Source organism: Acipenser ruthenus, chromosome 4, assembly GCF_902713425.1.
Source record: "Acipenser ruthenus chromosome 4, fAciRut3.2 maternal haplotype, whole genome shotgun sequence".
Taxonomy (NCBI): domain Eukaryota; kingdom Metazoa; phylum Chordata; class Actinopteri; order Acipenseriformes; family Acipenseridae; genus Acipenser; species Acipenser ruthenus.
The window spans coordinates 75779964-75802918 of record NC_081192.1 but is presented as its reverse complement, the minus strand read 5'-3'; the positions used below and the strand labels follow the sequence as shown (position 1 = coordinate 75802918).

General features: G+C 41.4%; 1 protein-coding gene across 7 annotated transcripts in view; it reads left to right on the top strand.

Annotated features, from left to right (window-relative positions):
• LOC117400475 (tyrosine-protein phosphatase non-receptor type 3-like) overlaps window positions 1–22955 on the top strand; it is a 141159-nt gene that overhangs the window by 54629 nt on the left and 63575 nt on the right. For all 7 annotated transcript variants that reach the window (XM_034000509.3, XM_059022798.1, XM_059022795.1 and 4 more), the window contains exons 3-6: window positions 16782–16904; window positions 17000–17042; window positions 17499–17577; window positions 21170–21214. In XM_034000509.3, coding sequence (XP_033856400.1) covers window positions 16782–16904; window positions 17000–17042; window positions 17499–17577; window positions 21170–21214 — 290 coding nt within the window. The remainder of the gene's footprint in view (window positions 1–16781; window positions 16905–16999; window positions 17043–17498; window positions 17578–21169; window positions 21215–22955) is intronic.

Genomic DNA, 22955 nt, shown 5'->3' with positions numbered 1-22955 from the left:
TGCAGTATGTATGGAGATCACCATTGGGGGTTACAGTAATAGGGCATGAAGTTAAGGTCATAAAGGGCAAGGCAATGTTGCCTTTGGGCATGAAGTTTCAAAGGCACCAAGGCAATTCTAATGGGGGAAAGAAAGGCAAAATATAAATCCAACCCAAGGGCACCAAGGTGATTTATAATACTCATCCACAAAACAACAAAAAAGAAATACAGAGAGCTTATTATGTTAATGAAATTAATTCAGATAAACACAAATCAGTGTTTTCTGATTGATTCACACACTAATTGTTACAAAAATAAAATAGTTCAATTTTCAATTGTAAAAATAAAATGGTACAAAAAAATCCAATTTAAAAACCACAAACTTTCATAATGCAAAAATACAATGGGTCTTTTTGCAAAAAATACATATGGATATTTTTACTAAACTCTGTCACACACCACCGACCCTAATACTAGAACAGAGACTTGGAAACAGCCTTAGTGATACAACAGCACAAATAAGCGATGTCAGTGAAGGGAAAGTTAGACTTATTGTTGTATTTTAACTTTTTTTGTAAACAAGTTCGCAAAAACACTTTTGTGACAACCCCAGTAAAGAAACTGCATGCAGTGTTACTGTGAAAGTTACAGATCTACATGTTGGTGAACAATGCAGTAGCTTTGAATGCATTGCCATGCACATTTTTTTTTATTATTTATTTATTTTTCAATCAGACTTGGGTCCAGCAATGATCTCTGTCATGAGAGTAGCTGTGTTATTTACATCATGCTAATATTGGACTCTGCTTTCGCCAAAATAACATGAGATAGTAGTGGTGGGAACCAACCAGACCAGGGGACATTTATTGTTGTGTAATTTGTAATTGCAATGCAGTTGAATCAGGCACACCTGTGTAATTTGTAATTGCCATATCATTGATCAATTACAGTTCAATTACAGATCTTTCCAAGCGTAATCATTCACAGTTCCGTGTTGTGCTTTACATTGAGCGAACATTCTTCTTGTGTTTTTAACCCCATTTGTTTGAAAAATGGTTACCTTTCAACACTAGAGCAGTAACTCGAACATTTTCATTCCAAGATGCTGATGGCTGGTTTCACAGACCCCGATTGGCACTAATTGGACTACCTGACCTAAGGTACAATAACATTACTGTAGCTAGTTGAAGATTTATTACTATTTTGGGTCTGTGAAACCAGCTGTGTAAAATTAGGTTACCTAAGGTTATGTTTCTGTAAAGGTACTTGGTGTTGAAAGTTAAGCAGAAACTATCTGAACACTAGGTAATAAAGCTGTTAACAGCAGAGAATAGGTATCCACATTACTGGTATTTGATTTATTTTATTTATTTACTTGTTCTTTCACAGAACAGCACAATTTGCTTTTAACATGGTGATCTCTTATCAAATTTGATCTTGGTTTTCCAGCACTTCTTGTTAATACAAACCTGTGTAATTCTGATCAATGCTGTTTTATTGACCTCTGTATTTGAATGAGATTTGTACTTCTCACCAGGCTCCACCTGGTGCCCAAATACTGTAATTGATCTATTTACTTTCAAGAGGGTGTAGTTAGGATCACCATGGGCAGCCAAAGCTGCACCGATTTTTGATGTGACAAGTCTGCAGTGTTTAAATTGGTCTGGATAGATACAATAGTCTATATTTTAACAATATGTTAAGAGAACTCTCTCCATTCTTGAATTAGGAGCGACATTAATCTCTCGTCAAAGGTGCTGATGAGATTAATAAACTGCTGTGACTGTTTCAGCAGTGTTGAGTTTAATTGCAGTTCTAAATGTTAATTTTACCATTACATCTCTACATTATATTGTGCTTTGTGAACTTGGTACAGTTTAGTTATAGTTGGTGTTCAAGCTTCTGTACATTTGTAAAGGCAGTGCATGCAAAGTGTGGGGTCTTAAAGGTTTGACAAATATCAGTGTTTTTAAAAAAATAAATAAATAAAAAATAAGCCTTACCGGTACATTAAGTGTTTTGAGTGAAAGTTGGGAGCTGGCTAGCAAATCCCATTGTTCCTCTGTTCTGCTGAGATTAGTGTGTGTGTTATGCTCCACTGCAGGACACTGTAGGCTGGGTATGGGTATCATGTTTCATGTTAATAATCTTGATGGCTGTATTTAGATCAGTTGAATTGATGCCACTGTGTGTACAGTAAGTCACTGAGGTTACTACTGTAATGTGACTTCTTGACCTCTTCAGTGGACAACAAACTAAAAAAAGATGCTACAGTCAGTGCTCCAGATACAGTAGGTTTTTTGGGTCTGTGACAGTCTGGCTCGCAGTGGTGTGGTGGATGACGTCACGGACCAGGAAGTAACTGACTCCAAAACAGTGGATGGGCGGGTGAAACCGAGTGCAAAAGCACTCGGCGTATTTAATAATAAACAAACAGATTTAAACAAAATACAAACAAAAGGGCACGAGGGCCAAACGAATAAATAAACAAACAAGTAAGTGCCGTGCTGGATAATCCAGCACGTATTAGCAATTGTTTTTAAATGTTATACCTTCTCTCCGCTCCCCGTACTCTCTACTCCAACACCCCAACATCAAGTGCAGAGAGCTGCAGGTTTATATACTCTGGCCGAGGGATTAACTAGTTAGTAATTATCTTATTATCCCCCGGCCAGAGTCTGCACGCGTTTGGTAAGGATGCATGACTGTCAGCTATTTAAAGTAATCAGTAGCTGATCAGCCATGCATCCTCACGGGGTTTTTAAATAATAATAAACGACGCGGCGCTTTTACCCGCGCCGCAAACAAAAATACAAATAATAATAAATAGGGGCGGGACACTCCGCCACACATGCCCCCCCTTGTGCGCAGCACACATGGCCCCAACGGCCACCTCCCCCCTCAGTCTTAAAGTCCCGGAAGAGGGGGAAGCAAGTTACTTCTGGGGGGTGGCCATGGTGGAATCTCTGGCACCCCCCCATTCTTCGTGGCCGGCAGCTCCCTCTTCCGGGGCTCCCGCCACACTCTATCCTGCCGCGAAAGTGCGGCTGGGGAAGCTGGTCTCCTGACCTCTCCCCCCTTCTTCATGGCCGGCAGTTCCCCTCCGTGGGGCTCCGACCACATGATCTCCAGCCGCGAAAGTGCGGCTGGGGGAGCTGGTCTCCTGACCTCCCCCCCTTTCTTCATTTCTGGCAGCTCCCTTTCATGGAGCTCCGGCCATCGTGTAGCGACCCCAGGCGAAGCAGGATCCCTGGCGACCCCAGGTGAAGCCGGACCCTCGACGACCCCAGGCGAAGCAGGATCCCTGGCGACCCCAGGCAAAGCCGGACCCTCGACGACCCCAGGCGAAGCAGGATCCCCGGTGACCCTAGGCGAAGCCGGACCCTCGACGACCCCAGGCGAAGCAGGATCCCTGGCGACCCCAGGCGACGGCAGCAGCAGCGGACCCTCGGAAGGCGACGGCAGCAGCAGCGGACCCTCGGAAGGCGACGGCAGCAGCAGCGGACCCTCGGAAGGCGACGGCAGCAGCAGCGGACCCTCGGAAGGCGACGGCAGCAGCAGCGGACCCTCGGAAGGCGACGGCAGCAGCAGCGGACCCCCGGAAGGCGAACTCGGGAGGGGAGCCCCTGGCCATGGAGGCGGCAGCAGGAGCTCCACTTCTCCCTCGTACCCTGTGTCCTGTGGAGAACAAAAGGCAGCCCCAGGCGATGCAGAACAGCCATCCCCAGGCAATGGCGATGGTGGGAGGGGAAAGCAGTCCTCCCACAGCGGCTGAGACGGAACCAGCAGGTATTTACCCTCTGCTGGTGGAGCTGGGAGTGGCAAGCAGTCCTCCCACGGCGGCTGAGGCGGAACCAGCAGGTATTCACCCTCTGCTGGTGGAGGTGGGAGGGGCAAGCAGTCCTCCCACGACGGTTGAGGCAGAACCAGCAGGCATTCACCCTCTGCTGGTGGAGGTGGGAGGGGCAAGCAGTCCTCCCACGACGGTGGAGGCGGAACCAGCAGGCATTCACCCTCTGCTGGTGGAGGTGGGAGGGGCAAGCAGTCCTCCCACGACGGTGGATGTGGAACCAGCAGGCATTCACCCTCTGCTGGTGGAGGTGGCGGAGGCAGAGGCAGCTCTTGCTGCTCTGCTCCTGGTGATGGTGGAGACAGAAGCAGCTCCTGCTGCTCTGCTCCTGGTGGTGGTGGAGACAGAGGCAGCTCCTGCTGCTCTGCTCCTGGTGGTGGTGGAGGCAGAGGCGATGGGGCGGATGCTGGCCACTCAGAGGGAGGCTGTGGCGGTGCTGGCTCCCTCTGCTGTGGCGGCTGGGCTGGTGTGTGCCGTGCTCCCTTCAGCAGCATAAATAGAGGCTGCTGGGGAACACCAGCATCCTGCCCTTCTCCCCCCCAGAAAAATTCAGGGGGTTGAGCCTGTAACTCCTCCCCTTCTGGCTCTTGGGACTGCAGCTTGGGTCCTAAGGCTGTGGAAGCGCAGACTTCCACCTCTTGGGCTATGGACGCACCGACTCCCCCCTCTTTGGGCTGTGGACGCGCCGACTCCTCCCTCTTTGGCTGTGGACGCACCGACTCCTCCCTCTTGGGCTGTGGACGCACCGACTCCCCCCTCTTGGGCGTAGGACGTTCGGGCTCCTCCCACTCGGGCGTAGGATGTTCGGGCTCCTCCCACTCGGGCGTAGGACGTTCGGGCTCCTCCCACTCGGGCGTAGGACGTTCGGGCTCCTCCCCAGGCTGTGGAGGCGAAACCAGCAGGCATTCTCCCTCTGCTGGTGGAGACGGTAGCGATGGCTCCTCTCCCTCTGATGCTGGAGATGGCAGCGATGGCTCCTCTCCCTCTGATGCTGGAGACGGCAGCGATGGCTCCTCTCCCTCTGATGCTGGAGATGGCAGCGATGGCTCCTCTCCCTCTGATGCTGGAGACGGCAGCGATGGCTCCTCTCCCTCTGGCGCTGGAGACGGCAGCGATGGCTCCTCTCCCTCTGGCGCTGGAGACGGCAGCGATGGCTCCTCTCCCTCTGGCGCTGGAGACGGCAGCGATGGCTCCTCTCCCTCTGGCGCTGGAGACGGCAGCGATGGCTCCTCTCCCTCTGGCGCTGGAGACGGCAGCGATGGCTCCTCTCCCTCTGCTGGTGGAGACGGTAGCGATGGCTCCTCTCCCTTTTGTGCTGGAGATGGCAGCAGCAGGGTCTCTCCCATATCCGCAGCCAGGTAGTTGAACACCATGGCTGCGATGTCTGGGAGGGAAGCTGGGTGGTGTTGCTGTTCCCAGGCCTCCCAGCGCTCCCCATCTCTTGCCCACAGGAGGTTGATCACTGCAGGGAGGGCTTCCTCATAATCCCTCCCCGGCTCCACCAGCCAGTCCCAGACTCTCTCAGAGGAGAGTGCATTCGTCCTCTTTGGAGGATGCAGGTCCTCCCTCACTGGACGCTCTGGCTCCTCTTTCTCCTGCCATGGAGGGGGTTGGTCGGGTGCTATGTGACCCACCTCCCCAACAGCGAAGCACCACTCCTCACCTTTCAAGCAGATGGGACAGACGTCCAGCATGGTTGAGCTACAGTGGGACCTGCGACCGGCCCCACGCTGCTGTAGCTGCTGCTTCCTCCGTCCGCTTCTTCCCATTTTTTTTTTTTTTTTTTTTTTTTTTTTTTTCCCAAAAAACACACAAAACACTTTGAAAAAAAAAACGAACAAAAAAACGAGCTTTTCTTTCCTGGTCCGGCTATTGGAGGCGTTTGTTTTATCCCACCGCTGCCACCATATGTGACAGTCTGGCTCGCAGTGGTGTGGTGGATGACGTCACGGACCAGGAAGTAACTGACTCCAAAACAGTGGATGGGCGGGTGAAACCGAGTGCAAAAGCACTCGGCGTATTTAATAATAAACAAACAGATTTAAACAAAATACAAACAAAAGGGCACGAGGGCCAAACGAATAAATAAACAAACAAGTAAGTGCCGTGCTGGATAATCCAGCACGTATTAGCAATTGTTTTTAAATGTTATACCTTCTCTCCGCTCCCCGTACTCTCTACTCCAACACCCCAACATCAAGTGCAGAGAGCTGCAGGTTTATATACTCTGGCCGAGGGATTAACTAGTTAGTAATTATCTTATTATCCCCCGGCCAGAGTCTGCACGCGTTTGGTAAGGATGCATGACTGTCAGCTATTTAAAGTAATCAGTAGCTGATCAGCCATGCATCCTCACGGGGTTTTTAAATAATAATAAACGACGCGGCGCTTTTACCCGCGCCGCAAACAAAAATACAAATAATAATAAATAGGGGCGGGACACTCTGCCACAGGGTCATTGAGTGATTTACTATCCAATTTAGACACTGAGTAAAATGCAACATTACCTTGAAGTACGAGTACTTTCAATAAATACCGTACATACTTTTAATACTAACTGATGGTGTGTGCTTTAACTACAGCCTTACATTTAATAAACACAGAAACAGAACACTGCAGATGGACAAAAGGCTTGCATGCACATATATTTATAAAGTAACGATAATATTGTATTCCTTTTTGATCGCCTTGCTATAGCAATATAAAGCATCCTGACTCCTCTCTCCAAACACACAATATTATATAGATTTACCTTCCAAAAATTCGATTGACAGATATTTGGTTGAGGGGGACTAAGATGGCGCTGAGAAATCTAGAATCCAGATGCTTCTTCACCAGTCACAAACAACACGCATTGCAAGCGAGTAGATTCAACCGTACTTTTTGTTTTAAAATATTTTCTATTGAAAACCAGGACTTAATGCTCATGTGTTTTTGGCAATTCCCAGGCAGGCTACAATTAGCTGTCCCAGTATTCTCTAGCTACGGCATGCAGTATTTTTTTTCAATTGACCATTGAGATGCCAGGAACCAACAAAGTACAAGAAGCTTAACATGCAAACTCAAGCTGTGCAGCAAAATTGCTATGCGTATTACTTTTTCAATGCGTAGAACACCCTTTGCACAGCTTATCTGGAGCACTTGCTACAAAATATACAGTTACTTGTAGTCAGTGTTATTTTGCTGGAAACATCTGGGTGGATTTAGATTACATACTGATTTTGTAAAGTAGTAACTTGCATTGCCCAAACATCCGTTTCAACAGGCATGGTTTGAAAACAAGTAGGACAAGTGGGATTATTCCCTAGTCCCCAGGAGCAGTTTTTTTTTTCTGATTTAGATAACAGAACACATCCACCACCACATCATTAAATACTGTTTACACGTTGCATGTATGCTGCTACTGTATGGCTGTTATTACTGAAGGGTAACTTTAGAATATGATCTATATTCCCACAGCATGATACATATTTTTGTATTCCCCTGCCCCTATGTTTGTACAAATCTGTACAATGGGGTGTGAGGTGTGCTAGAAGGGCCTTGCTTTATAATTGTCATGTCACTTTCTGACTCGTGCTGAACATTGGTCAGGGAGCTGAAACGGGTGCACAAGAAATGTCTTGGGTTACTGTAACATTTGTTGCTGCATGAAAATGGAAAGCAACACACTGAAGCAAACTTGCTTTAAAGGGACAGGTTTACTTGGAGGCGGGGCCAAACAGCAGAAATACTTAAACAATAAGATTAAGAAGAAATGTTACCGAATGATGCCAGGTTATTTTAAAGCAATAATCAAGGATAAAAAGGGGGGAAAAAAACTAACACAGGAGTACTAAATGTACAGTTGATTTCTGTATCAATGAATGGAGCCAATTAATTACAATAAGTGATGGGCTTTGTTGCATTACTGAATCGCCTGTTTGGAAAGATACAGTAAGTACGTGTGTCTGAACAAAGCCATGTTTTTTGTTTTTTTTGGTTACTTTTTGAGGCAACTTCAGCCAGCTGTTGGTTCAAAAGGTATGGTTACAGCACAAGGTATGGTGTATGTGTATTTTGGAAGTATTTGTGCATATTGCCACTGCCCTTGATTCATATCACTGTTGAATGCATTTCACACCGTTGGGTGTGAAACGAACACACCCTAGTACAGGACTGTTACATCATGGGTAAGAAACAAGTTAGGCGGACTTCACAATTTATTTTAATTAAGCTTCTTTCTAGTCTTGTATCATTGCACGATATGAATTGCACAGTGGGTTGAAAACATTTATCAAGGACATTAAAGTGCAAGTAATCTGTGGTAATATATTATATTTAGGCCATAAAATAATATTGTAAAATTAACCCAAAATAACTCTTTTAAAAAGCAAGCCTTAAATCTGCACTCACTCATCCAATCACTGAAGTGAAATGCAGGCGCTTTCCGAGGTAGTACAGCAATCTATATAATGATTATATTCAAAAGAACGATTGTGATAGCAGCATCACTAATTTTTAATACATGTTAAAATTATAAACAGGGAAGCTGCAATCATGATTGTTCTTTCAGACCAAAAGAAAACTAATCACTTCCCCAAGCACGCTTTCTTGGTGCTGAAAGAATAACTCCCAAAACAGAATCACGAGTACAGCACGGTATCATAGTGCATACCGTCGGTATGTAACATAGACCGAGCCGGCAGATACTGAACAACTACCTGTATAATGCAGGAACGCTTTACTTTAGTAGACACATATAGCAGTATATATGCAGTGTGTAGTAGTGGTTAGGGCTCTGGTCTCTTGACCGGAGGGTCGTTGGTTCAATCCCAGGTGGGGGATACTGGTGCTGTACCCTTGCGCAAGGTACTTTACCTAGATTGCTCCAGTAAAAACCCAACTGAATAAATGTGTAATTGTATGTAAAAATAATGTGATTTTAACAATTGTAAGTCGCCCTGGATAAGGGCGTCTGCTAAGAAATTATTAATAATAATAATAGTAATAATAATAATAATAATAATAACCACCCTAGATTGAGCAAGTAACAGTTTGGATCCACAGTGCGAAAAATGATGGATTTGCAGAAACACGTTTTGGAGGACGCGTGTTTCAGCCTTCATTTCCCGAGTCGCCGGGGGGTTGCAGTGGTGAACCGGGGAAAAAAATAGTAATTGGGCATTCCAAATTGGGGAGAAAACCGGGGTAAAAACCACTGGCGATGACTAAATTTTATATAAAAAAAAAAAAAGTGATCAAATGAGTTTGTCTGCAGTGTCTAATCAACTGTAGTTTGCTAACCACCGTTACAAAACCTGTACAAACAACACAGCTTTAAAAAAACAAAACAAAAAAAACAAAGAAATTGAAATAGATACTTTGTCAGGCAATGGAGACTGCGCTGCATCACAATGATGAATAGCTGGATGTACATAATGTTAGATGTTTACATTTGAGAGGCTTTATATAGTTTCTACTACGTAAGGTAGTGAGAATGTATTACACAAAAATAAATGAAAACAGAAATCGATGCACTTCTCAAGATTGTGTTTTGTTCACTTATGTTATCTCTCCTACTCGTTCCATAACACAGGGAGCTGAGCATTTGGACCATATCATACATAGCTACTTGCTCCTTTTTGTGTGTGTGTGTGTGTGTGAGAGAGAGAATTTGAGCAAAACTAATAATGATCTGCCTATTGTTTATGTGGAGAATGTAACATAGATTATACTCGGCAGTCCCGGGCAACACTGACTCATTCACCACCTTGTTGTGGAACTTGGATCGATGAATTATTCTATAAAGTCCGGTCTGTGATGATTCTTTGTGGCAAGATGGTTTGTAGTGCAGTGGTGGTGCGGTGCTCAGGAATGATACACAAGACAGTTCACGGCGAAAAAGCAGCTCTCTTTGCTGACAAATAATAATACCTGGCTCTACACAACGATGTGTATCGCTCAGGTAAACCACAGGGTTCAGTCCCAAAATAATACACTAAACCAGACACACAAACACAACACGGTCACAAGTCCAGAGTGAGTGCTCTTGGTGATTTGCTGGCGGTTGAGCTACAGCTTCTGGAGTTTAGCCTTCTATAATGACAAATAACAATTTAAATAGACAGGCAAAAACACAAAACTCACGGTTTCTTTAAAAACACAGTTCGTCCTTTTATAGGTCTTTCTGTAACCATACCCAAGGAACAGATTGCTTGGCCACATCCCCTGATATACCTTCAGTCACGCCCCCTTCGGTAGCAAGTTCAATCATGTGTCTTTCAATCCATGGCCTGACACATCGCCTACCACATTAAGGCGATGACTTCTATTATTGTGACACCGCCCCCTTTCTGGATGGCTGACTTCCGACTGACCCTGGAATGAACTGCCAAACCATCCAGTACGGTGCACACTGTTCCTGTTGTACAGCACCCTCACAGGTTGGGAAGGAGATTTGTGACAGAGAGAGCAAATTAATTGGAGTCAACATTCTTTAATCCCCAACGGGATCAACACAGTCCATATGCGTTGTCCTCTTTTAATTCTTTAACCACGAATGTGGCCCAACACAGTATTTTGGATCCTTTGTAATGCAATAGATTTAGACTTGTTTGTGTGAACAGTCCTTTTTAATACATGGCAGGTATATTTCTCACCCTGACACAGTCTCTCGGTTTCTCTCCTCATGGTCCTCGTCTTTCAGGCTGTCACCACTTCTCCCCAGTATAGCATCTTCTACGAGTAGGGGTCTGTGGTCCACTCTCTATATAAGGTAATAATTCAAATTCTAATGGTTTTTAGGCATTTTGGGTATAACGGCCTTTTCCCCAATATGGTTTGGATTTTTAGAAAGAAGTCCTGTTTTCATAATCACTTTTGTGGTTAGAAACTGCCTTCACTTCTTTGAGAAGTTTCCTGTCCTTTCTGTGACCTCTTGTACTTGCAGCAAACAAACTCCTAAATGGTGAAACACTTGCACAACCATTTCATTACAGAGCCAGGTTGCCCATACGTATTCCTCCTTACATAATTAGTCAGGTTGCCAATAATTAACCAGTTTACCAGGATACCTCCTACAATTTTAAATCTGCAAAATGAAATGTTATACATAATAATCGGTGTCTGTTATACAACAGGTGAAACGACAATATTTAAGCCCCCAATGTCATTGGCCATACTACATTGCTGCACGGTAACTAAAAATAAATGATGAAGAACATTTTTGTACACCATTTACTGATAGGAGAGACATGTATTTATATGAACAGAATCAATGTTCTATAAAGTACAGGATATAATATGGCTAAGGTTAAATATTACTAAAATTTGAATTGTGCATTTCATTTAACTACCTGTTTGTTTGTCACACTCCGCATGGTAAACACTAAGTGTATTGATTTTGTAGCAATCTTCACAAAACTTCATTTACACTCCTACCCTCCTATAGAAATTTCACAATGCATTTCACCATGACCTTCCATTTATTAAGAGATTATGAAGACCCTCTGCACTGATTCAAACTACAGTGGGCAACAGCCTTGGTATGTATTTATATAGCGTCAAAAAAAGGAGCAAAAGAAAACTGACAAGGGAAGTAAATCATGTTCTGTAATGTGTCATGTTTGATTTACCTGCCTTACAAATTGTCCCCAAACCAAACTAAAAGCCACATATTATATAACCGCTACAATTTTAAATCCTATAAATGAAAAGTATATAAAAAGCTTCCCATTTGAGCTTCCAGACAATTGTTTAATTCTAGCACTCACTCCTTCAGACTGACAGAAGGAAAATAAAATCTCCATATTAGTTGTGGTTACGGCTTCTGCGTTCCTTTCAACTGACAAATAAAATAATTCATTTCACCCGCTCACCTAAGGTATTTATTACACCTGAAGCGCCCAACATCTCAACCATATGTGACAAACCAGGGTATGCTTGCCACATGCAGGACTGTCTTCACTTTCCTTTTTGTGTAAAAAGGAACAGCACTCCAAAAGCACAGCTAGGGTTTTAAACAGGGCAGGCCTGTAATGTTTATTTTAAACACTAACCAAAACCTAACTCCATCAAGGAGTGCTAACTAAACATTTCAGTTCTAAACTATACCAGACAGCTAAGATGTTTACCGGTCACAAAAACCCATATACTTTTAAAGCAGATCACAACCATGTACCTTCTCTTTGTTCCAGCTCTCTGGTAGTCTCTTTTAATGAAGCTTTGGTTCTCTTTTTATAGGATGTGGCTGTTCCCAATTAACACCAATTATTCAATTTAGGAACAGCCACATTCTCACATCTTTTTGGCAGGGACACGAATTAACCCCACCTGTGCCAACCATCACCAAAACACACAAACACCAACACTATTTACAGCCAGGGCTGTTGCTTTGCCACACCATAGTATCTGTGCTTCATCTTCTTGGAGGATGGTTTAAAACTTGTACTTCACTATAATTGTGTGTAATTCTTGTAATCTTGAGTTCTGGAAATTCAACTTAAGCATTCAACAGTCCTTGTAAGTGACTTTCAATTAAAGACAAAGTTTATGTTCCCCAGTCAGGGCCTTGCTAAGGCTACACTTCACCTCACGTAACATGTTTTTATATGGTTAATTCACACCAAGGGCAGGGCAAATGCGTTGAAACGTGATATGAAAATCATTTGGGTATGGTTTAGTGGAGCAGATACAGGAAAACAGCGAAAGGCTGACGGATAGAGTTTTTACGTGTGCAGGAACAAAGACTGACGTTTCTTTGCAAAACCCTGCAGGAACTGTTTAGACTACTTTTGTTGCATTTTGTAAGATCATTTGAAATAATGCTGTGACTAATGGAATAATATTTTGCAGGAATTCAAAAAGAAAGCTGTTCTTGGTGTGAGAAAGAAGGACTAAAGGCATATGGAAAGCAGCGCTATACCATGAATAGTATTGTCACGGTCTTATTGAATCAGATAGGCATGTATGAATAAAATATACTGTAAAGGAGCAGATACAGTAAATAAGGGTTAGGGTTGCTCTCTGCAGAGTGTATCGCACCCTATAGCGATACACTGCCACTTTTAGATGTATGTCTGGCAGTATGCCTTTTAAAGTCAAAATATACAGTGTGCAGTGAGGAATGTCAGTTAATACAAATAATAATAATAAAATAATTGAGTTCAGTCCCAAATTGCTGCCTTCCTTATTTGGATGGACTGTGCGACATGTTGTTGTGGTGGTGTCAGAGCTTTGTTGTCAGAGTTATTTTGCAGCAATTGCTGCACAGTAGTTAATAAAAGTGAATTGACAATAAGGTGATTGCTGTACTAAATAGCTAAATATCAGGTAGTGCTAGTGTTTTAATTGCTTGTGAATGCCATTCAGCCCAAGGTATTGTATGTTTTCCCCTGGTATAGAGCTGATTAAGGCAGGGGACCTAGGGGCAATTCATTAACGTTTATGGTCTGAAGATATTGAACCATTGTAATGGTTTGTGTGATAACTAAAGCTTTTGACCTGGCAGCTACAGTGAAAGTTATTTATTTTTAAATATAAAAAAAGCCTCAATGTAAACCCTTATCCTTAGTTTTTGTGAGCCAGTACTTCACAGCACATGACACATGAGGACGAGGATCATCCTCGACACCAATGTAAGAAAAACTGAAGTTAATATAAGATGGTAATTGCAAGGTTTCTTTTTCTGTTTCTTTGAACTGCCATGGCCTGCTGCCAAAAGGACTGCGCTTACAGATTTCGGCCTCATTTTTCCTTCAAGCCTGCTGCAATCATGGACACCGCGACCTTGAAGGTTAATGGTTACATTTCTGTTTCAGGGAACCAGGGTTATGATAATAACCTAGCATTCCCTTTCAAGTACGAAATGCAACCATTACTAAATGGGTGAGTGTACCAAAGCCGTCGCAAGGGCATGATTGCAGAACGACTGGAATGCTGCAAGGCTAAGCCGAAGTCTGTCGTGTGCATTACCATTCGGAAGCCACTCTTTACAATAGTTCCAAAACCAGGGTCTGCAGTCTGCAGAACCTGGTGAAGGTATGGGGAGAGGCCCACACCTGTCCATTGCAAATGTCTCCGACCAGATACACTCTGGAATAAGCCCACAAAGTTGCCATGCCTCTGGTGGAATGGGCAGTGAGCTTTTCTGGAGGGGGCAAGGCCTCCAATTCCACAGACTGGTTGACATGGAATGTCGAGATCGTCTTCTTCAAAAAGACAGGATTGGTACATTGGTATTGCTATTGAGAATGCCTGCATCTCACTCACTTGCTTTGCGGAGGTGATTAACAAACAAGAAAGCCACTTTAAATGATAAAAACTTTCATCTTGGCGGAATGCATGGGTTCAAATAGAGGCAAGGAACAATGTCCTTCATAGGCGGCCGAAGTTGCCACACCCCTTTCAAAAATTGCCCCGCCAGGAAGTGAGCTCCTGGGGAGACAGTCAATCTTTAACGTAGATGGGGATTTCACCTTGTCAAACAGGTCCTGCAAAAATTGCAGTATTACTGCCATGGGACAAGTCCTGGGGTCGAACCCACGAGGCAGATACCACGTCTGAAAGATGCCCCACTTGTACCCATAACGGAAACACTTGGACGCTGCCCTGGCATTTTGTAGGGTGTCAATAACCCTGTTGGACAGGTGCCAGACCCAGAGCTGCAGGCTCAATAGGTTGGGATGCCATAAGGTCCCCCATGCCTGACTGAGCAGGTTGCGGTGCTTTGGTAGTCTCCACTGCTGGCTGCCCAGGAGCTGCATCAGGGTCAAGGGTCTCCTGGGCCAATAAGGGGCTAATAGGAGCACCTTGGCCCAGTCCTGCCTGATTTTCTAAAGACACAGTAGGAGCAGGGCTAGCGATGGGAAGGTGTATAACAGATGACTCGGCAACTGGTGGACCAAGGCATCTATTGCGAGCGTGTCACTGTCTCCTATTATGGAGAACCAGAGGGGACAGTGGGCTAATTCCTGGGAGGCAAAGAAATCCATCTCCTTGCACACCCTGGCCATTTCACACAGTGCCCCAACCCAGACTGGACACGTTCATGGTGACGACCTCCCTTTCGGTGACACTGCCTGGCGCTACACCTAGGCGTAGATGGGTCAGCTGTTTCCACCAAGAGGGTGCCTTTAGACAGTGGTGGGACACTGGCAATAGGCAGTCACGGATCAATGTGGGATGAAAAACCCTGCTGTTGAACTAGGCCTGCAGAGGGCGCATGTGCAGGAGGCCCAATGGAAGGGTCTGCGAAGCTGCTGCCATCAGGCCCAGAAGTTTCTGGGACATTACTTGAACTTCACTTACCAACACAATCAAAGTTTCTGGGCCAAGATAGCTTCCATGCACTTTGAGAAGGCATCGGGAACTAGGGAGAGGCCAAATGGCAAGACACAGAACATTTCCCTGAAAGGCGAACCCAGGTGGTACTTGTGCACTGGTGTTATGGGGATGTGGAAATTGGCATCTTTTGAGGTCCACCTTGGTGAACCAGTTGCCTGGCCTGATTTGACTGCAACACTTGTTGCATTGTCAACATTTTGAACCTCCTTCGGCTCAGATACATGTTGACCTGTCTGAGGTAGAGGATCGGTCACCATCCTGCTTGAACACTAAGAAGTACATGGAATAGAACCCTTCCTCCAACAGGAGGGGGTTTATCATGCAAATAGCCTGTTTTTGCAGGAGAGCTGCTACCTCCTGAGACCCCACAGCTGCGTCCTGTGGGTTTGTGACTGATTGTTGGAGTCACGCCCTGAAATGGAGGGGGACTGTGCTTGAACTGCAGCCAATAGCTGGTCTGAACGGAAGTAAGCACCCAGATGTCTGTGGCGCACTGATGCCAATAGTCCAGTTGGCACCCTGAGAAAGTGCCCAGGGCTGCTGCTTAGCCTGTCACTTGGCCTCCAGCTTCTGTCTCTGCGCAGGGCAGCTACCAGAGCAGCCAGGTTTCTACCTACAATTACATAAATAATAATAAAGGTATTGTCTCGTATGGTGCAAAAACGAGAAATAAAATGAACTCCAGCCGGAGCTATGCAGCCTCTGGGGAAGAGCACAAAGTCAGCCGACTTCTGTTGCTGGATCCCTGGGGAGGAGCGACTTGAGCTGCTGGCTTCACGTGGGGCACACGTAATTAGTTAAAACTATTACAGCGATTAGATTAAATATCACAAATTTTGTGCAAAAACACAATAAATGCAATATATATATATATATATATATATATATATACAGATATCAGCAACAATGTACTTATCTGAACAAGGCTCTACGATCAGGTCAGTCTTGAAAGGAAAAATGGCGCTGAGATCTCTGAGCGCAGTCCTTTTGTGCCCTCGGAGGAGGGGCCATGACTGCATCACAGGCTCAAAGAGCAGCTTTGTCATACATTATTCAGAATTCGAGACTTCAGGAGGTAAATACTCAATCGGTAATGGTTACATTTCATAGTTGAAAGGGAACTACTTTTATTCATTTTTAAATTGTGTTGGTGAAAAGGGAGTTGTTTTTAAGTCATGTGTACAAAGTTCATTTAAAAGGACATGGGGAAACTGCCTGTGCAGTGCAGCATTTTCTTTTGTTTTGGATGAGCTAATGCCTTTAACTAGTGTCACAAGCTACATTATTGATGTCAGCGCTGTTAAATACTGTAAGTTGTTTGTGTACTGACTTTTACCTGTATGTTGTGGAATTGGAGGTGGGGTTTTTTAAAACATGATTTTTACCTGTTTCATGGTCCTCAAAATAAGTGCTGATAAATGCCTGCTGAATTCTGTAAATATATATATATATATATATATATATATATATATATATATATATATATATATATATATATATATATATATATATATATATAACTGGAAGCCCTGAAATATACTGTATCATGATCCTATTGTGTTTCTGATTATTCATGGATTTTATGTTTTTGTTTGTTTTGTGTTTTATTTTATTTTTTTCCCCTCAAGAAACAAGATGCTGGTCAGGTTTTGCTCGATATGGTCTACAACCACCTGGGCCTGATAGAGAGAGAATATTTCAGCTTGCAACACAATGAAGATTCAGTAGACTCTCCCATTGGTAGCAAATTGGTACATCATTTTCCCTATACTACAGTATGAATTCAAGGTGTTCTCAACCAACTTTCCTAGCTAATCTTTACCTTTTACTTTGTTTAATATTACAGAGGTGGCTTGAGCCTACAAAACCAATCAGGAAACAGCTGAAAGGTAATAAAAACATACAAATGGATATTGTTTGCTTTTGGAGTTTCAGTGGAGAGATGATGACAGGGTAACTTCCCATTATACAATGACCATGAGCCTTATTGGAAAATACAGACTGACTGACATGGAAATTCAATACTTTACTGTACTGGCTATAGAAACACTCTTATTTCCACAGCTTCATTGTTAAAATACAGATTCCCAAATGAGAGTGTAAGAATGGGTTCCTAAGCTACAGGAATGCATCTGGCTGTGTCCTAAATGCACAATGTTGACAAAATATGTTCTGCAAAACAATAACAAACAGTAAACAGTTATTCCAATCCTATTTAAAATGGACAGTTCATTTTTAAATGTGTATGTACAGTAGCACATTATTATTATTATTATTATTATTATTATTATTATTATTATTATTATTATTATTATATATTTTATTTTATTTTTTTACTTTCCTAGGGAGTTTTCCCTGTTCGCTACGATTTCTGGTGAGGTTTTTCATCCCAGACCCCAATATGCTACAGCAAGAACAAACTAAGTAAGTGTTTGATATAGTCTCTCATTCATATATATATATATGTAAGTATGTATGTATGTATGTATGTGTATGTGTGTGTGTATATATATATATATATATATATATATATATATATATATATATATATATATATATATATATATATATATATATATATATATATATATGAGTATATATATATATGTATATGTATGTATGTATATATATAAAAAATAGCTCAGAGTTAGTCAAAAGTAGTAGTCAATGGAAATTTTATAATTTCTCAGATAACTTTAGGAAATCTTTTGTAGCAAAAGTTTTGCTTTTGTGGATGTGGGAAAAAAGTTACAAGAAATAGAAATAGCATTTGCAAAAATGCTAATTCAAAAGTATTCATACCCATTGATGCTATGATAGTATTGTCTACAAGGTGCTAGAAATGTCAATATGATAATGCAGAACCTAATTCTAGAAAAGTCTAGAAAATGCTGGATTGTAGGTGAACATTCTTGGGAAAATATAAAAGGGTTAGGCATAGGATGATTGCTGTCATTACCAATAAGTTAATGAGTTAATGGAGAAAAAGTAATAAGTTACCAATAAGTTAATGGGAAAAAGTAAAGAGCTACGTGAAGACTTTAGGCAAAACCATTATTTATTGTCATAAAGCTGGAGAAGGATACAAGAAGATTTCCAAGCATTTGAGTATCCCAATTTAAACCTATTGTTTCTATTATCAAGAAGGACAAGACTCATGGTCACAACGCTCCCTCGGTCCGGAAGAAAGAAGGTTCTTTCACTAAGAAAAAGTAACAGAATTGTGAGGAAGGTTAATAACAATCTGAAATTGACTGCCACAGATATTCAAAGTGAATTGGCTGCAAGTGGGACTTGTTTCCATTTCAACCATAGGTCAAGTTTTGATGGAGAAGATCTCAATGGTCTCAGGCCAAGGAAAAAGCCACTTTTAGGAAAACGTCACAAGAACAATAGCTTAAAATTAGCAAAAAGGCATTTGAATGATGGATATGACTTCTGGTCATAGGTTTTGTGGAGTGATGAAACAAAAATCGAACTATTTGGTCACTCTGATAGTCATTACATTTGGAGAAAGTCTGGCGAGGCATACAAATAAAAGAACACCATAGCTACTGTCAAGCATGGGGGTATTCATATCCTTCTATGGGGCTGTTTTTCCTCTAATGACACAGGACATTTAGTTCCAATAAATGGTAAAATGGATTCCACAGCATACCAAAAGATATTGGCCAATCATCTGAAACCTTCCGCTACAAGACTTGGTCTAAAGCGCAACTGGACGTTCCAACATGACGGCGATCCAAAGCACACATCAAAATCTACTTCAGAACGGTTAAAGAAGAATAAAATCAAGGTTCTAGAATGGCCTAGTCGAAGTCCCGATCTAAATCCGATTGAGAATCTTTGCTATGCGTTGAAGGCTATGCACAAGAGAAGTCCTCGGAATTTGAATGAACTGGAACAATTTGGCGTTTGAAGAATGGTCAATAATCACTAAAGAATCCTGCCAAAAGGTCATTGACAAACATCCTAATCATTTAAAAGAGGTTATTACTGCTAAAGGTGCCTTAACTAGCTGTTAATTTCATTTTCTTTGTCGGGGTATGAATACTTTTGAATTAGCATTTTTGGAGTTTTGCAAAAAAAAAAAATGCTGAAATAAATAATTTTAGACCTCTATTTCTAGTATTTTTATATTTTTTCCTAATCCACAAAAGCAAAACTTTTGCTTCAAACTAATTTTCCTAGAATTATTTGTTTTTGATTTAAAATTAGATTGGTTAATTTATGGGCATTAGTTGATTAATCCGTGCACAATATCAATAAAGGTAACCATATTATAGCGGCTGTTCTGCATAGTAATACTAAAAAATAAAAAAATAAATAAGTCGATGGGGAATTTTGGCTTCCTTGTACTTCTGAATCTAGCAGAATCTGATTAATTAGAGCAGCCCTAATTATTATATAATATATAATATATATAATGGTGTGTGTGTGTGTGCATGTATCTCTCTCTCTCTCTCTCTCTCTCTCTCTCTCTCTCTCTCTCTCTCTCTCTCTCTCTCTCTCTCTCTCTCTCTCTCTCTCTCTCTCTCTCTCTCTATATATATATATATATATATATATATATATATATATATATATATATATATATATTTTATAATATAATATAAATTTCTTAGCAGATGCCCTTTTCCAGGGCGACTTACAGTTGTTACAAGATATCGCATTATTTTTACATACAATTACATTATTTTTTTTTACACATTTATTTTTTACATACAATTACCCATTTTATACACTTGGGTTTTACTGGCGCAATCTAGGTAAAGTACCTTGCTCAAGGGTACAGCAGCAGTGTCCCCCACCTGGGATTGAACCCACGACCCTCAGGTCAAGAGTCCAAAGCCCTAACCACTACTACTGTGTGTGTGTGTGTGTGGGTGGGTGTACAAAGTGTTAAGAAGAAAAAATATTAAAAAAATAAAAACAAAATTGTACACAAGTTTACATGATTAAAAAAACATTTATTTCAGGATGTTACGGGCAAAAGCCCTTCTTCAGCTGTGTAGAAAGAAAAGTAAACAGTGCAATAAACTTGTTGATTTTCAAATATTCTGAGGATGATGTTAAGATGATGTCAGAATAGAATGTTCATTCCAAGAGGCTCCAAAGTTCCAGGTTTGAAGATAAGCTCACGTTCTCTTTGCTTCTGAGTAGAATTTGTATCAAAACACTGACTCATTCCACAGATGGCAATGTCTTCAGCAATGTGATTATTGCTGTTGAAGTGTCAGGCTACTGGAAATGTCAAGGTGTTGATTCGAATGCTTCGTAAATGTTCCACAAAACGATCTGTTAAACGTGTTTTAGTTTTCCCAATGTATAATTTGTTGCGTTTTGTGCAAATGATGCATGTGGAAGGGTGTGGGTATTCACTGACACGGGAGACAGAAGTGTATTTGACAACACCACACAGGTGCCCAGTTTTATTTATTACTTTGGTTTTTTCCTTAGTTTAGCCCACAGAGGGCGCTGTTGTCCATGGCCTGAATACCAGCAATGGTAGACAGGACTACAGAAATACCCACAGGTAAACAGACCTGCTGGCACACTCACAGGTGCTCCCAAAAAATAAATAACAAAAGGAGAGGGAAAGCCAACACCCCCCTCTTCCCCACCTCTCTGTGTCACTGCCATGACTGACAGGTGCATCTTCCTGCAGTACCCTGCATGCGCCAGACAGTCAGCACAGACCTCCCCTGTTACATTGCACTACACTACTCCTTTTAGAAGTACATGTAAAGGGCTGGTGGATGTGGAGTGATGATTTTAGGGCCCCTGATCTCAGTTTGGGAGTTTAATATATTTGCATGTCTTACGTCGTGTTACTTTTCTTTCTACACAGTTGAAGAAGGGCTTTTGAAATAAGCGTCCTGAAATAAAATGTTTTTTTTTTTTAATCATTTCAACTTTTTGTGTACATCAATTTTAATTTTATTTATTATTTGTTATATATAAATAAATTAGCAAATGGATAAATAATTGTCTTTTTTTATGATGTCTTTTTCAGGCATTTATATTTTTTACAACTGAAGAACGATATCCTAGAAGGAAGGTAAGGATTTCATTTTTCATTAAATGGCTGTGTAACCAGCCATTTAATTTAGGAAACTGTTCGCTCCCTGGCACAGTCAACTTCATGAGACAAATACTGAAAATATTCTGATAATTTATTTAATTTATTTTAAATTATGTAATTTTATTATTTCAAAGCTATGTGACGAAGGTCCGCACACATAAGGAAAAAAAAAATCATTCCAAAAAATAAACAGATTAAAAGTCTAATCCACAAGGAAATTCACAAACATGTTTCACCCAAAAAGCCTTCATCAGTGTGTATACACAACTTCAGTACCTCGATTTAAATACACTGAGTTAACAGGTAATTACAATTAAGTGAAGTGTTATTTCATGGGCGCACAACACAGATTACGAATGGATTTACCACACCTGGTATATCACAGATATTTTTTCATCAATCGTCACCTAGATTCCAAAACTGCCATCTACATGCAATACTATACAAAACAAACCAAACCATTCTTCAATTGAACCACAGGCATCAACCAACCATCCAGCATCAATCCCCCAAATACCCCGCAAACCAGTTATATAGATTCACTAATAAACCAATTTCCTAACCTATTTTAAGTATTAATCAAGCTTAAATAAGTCGTCCTTCCTAAAACAAAAATTAGGTGTAGTTTATAAAGACTTAAGTGTAATTCTTCATTTTAGTCTATTAGGTACCACAGTATAAGTTAAAAATCCAAAACGATTCTCTCTAACAATTTATTATTAAGATTGCCACCCCTCTTATTTTGACTTACTTTTTCTATTCCAATACACCTTAAAGTATCAATGTCATGGTTTTCTTCCAAAAAATGTTTTGCAATTGGTGAAGTTATATCTTGTCTCCGAATGGAGCTTCTCTGTTCACTAAGTCTAGTTTTTAATTGTGGTTTTACCCACATACCCCTTTCCACATGGACAAGTCAGTAGATACACTACATGTGTGGTATTACATGTGATACAAGATTTAATCTTTTGTTTTTTACCAGTTATAGGACAATTAAAAAAAATAGACTTTATAAGATTCTTACAAGCGACATGGAAAGCATCCCATTATAAAAGCTCTTTCACGCTTTGATTTATGTACATCTGCTTTCACCAACATAGTTTTAAGATTAGGTGCTCTTTTGTAAGTAAAAAGAGGGGGAGTTTGAAAACCAGAACCCAAAGACCTGTCAGAAGACAATATATATGTTTAGTCACTATTGATTTGATCTTGTGACCAAGAGAGCTGAATGTTAATGCATAATTAACTAAAAATTGTTCTTGTTTTGATTTTTCTAACAAACTGTGACGCTTGACACTTTTGACTTCATGAAATGCATCCTTAAGCCATTTTTCTATATATCCCCATGACCGAAAACAGTCCAACAGGTGTTTTAGACTGTCTCTCAAATTCCTCCTCTGTATCACAAATCCTGCGCAATCTATGTAATTGGCTAATTGGAAGTCCTCTCTTTAGGGAGCTAGGATGATAACTGTCAGCTGATAACAAAGTATTTATCTGTTGGTTTTCTATATACAGTGGTACTTAAATGATTTACGTTCTTAAATAAATAAACATCCCAAAAAATGTATCTGATTTTAAACTTTTTTCTACAATGAAAGTGATGTAAAGGGTTGTTGTTATAAATGTAATCATCCTCAAATGTTCCCATCAATTTGCATAATTTGGTGCTAATGGAGTCCCCATTGCTGTTCAATGTATCTGTAAATAATAATTG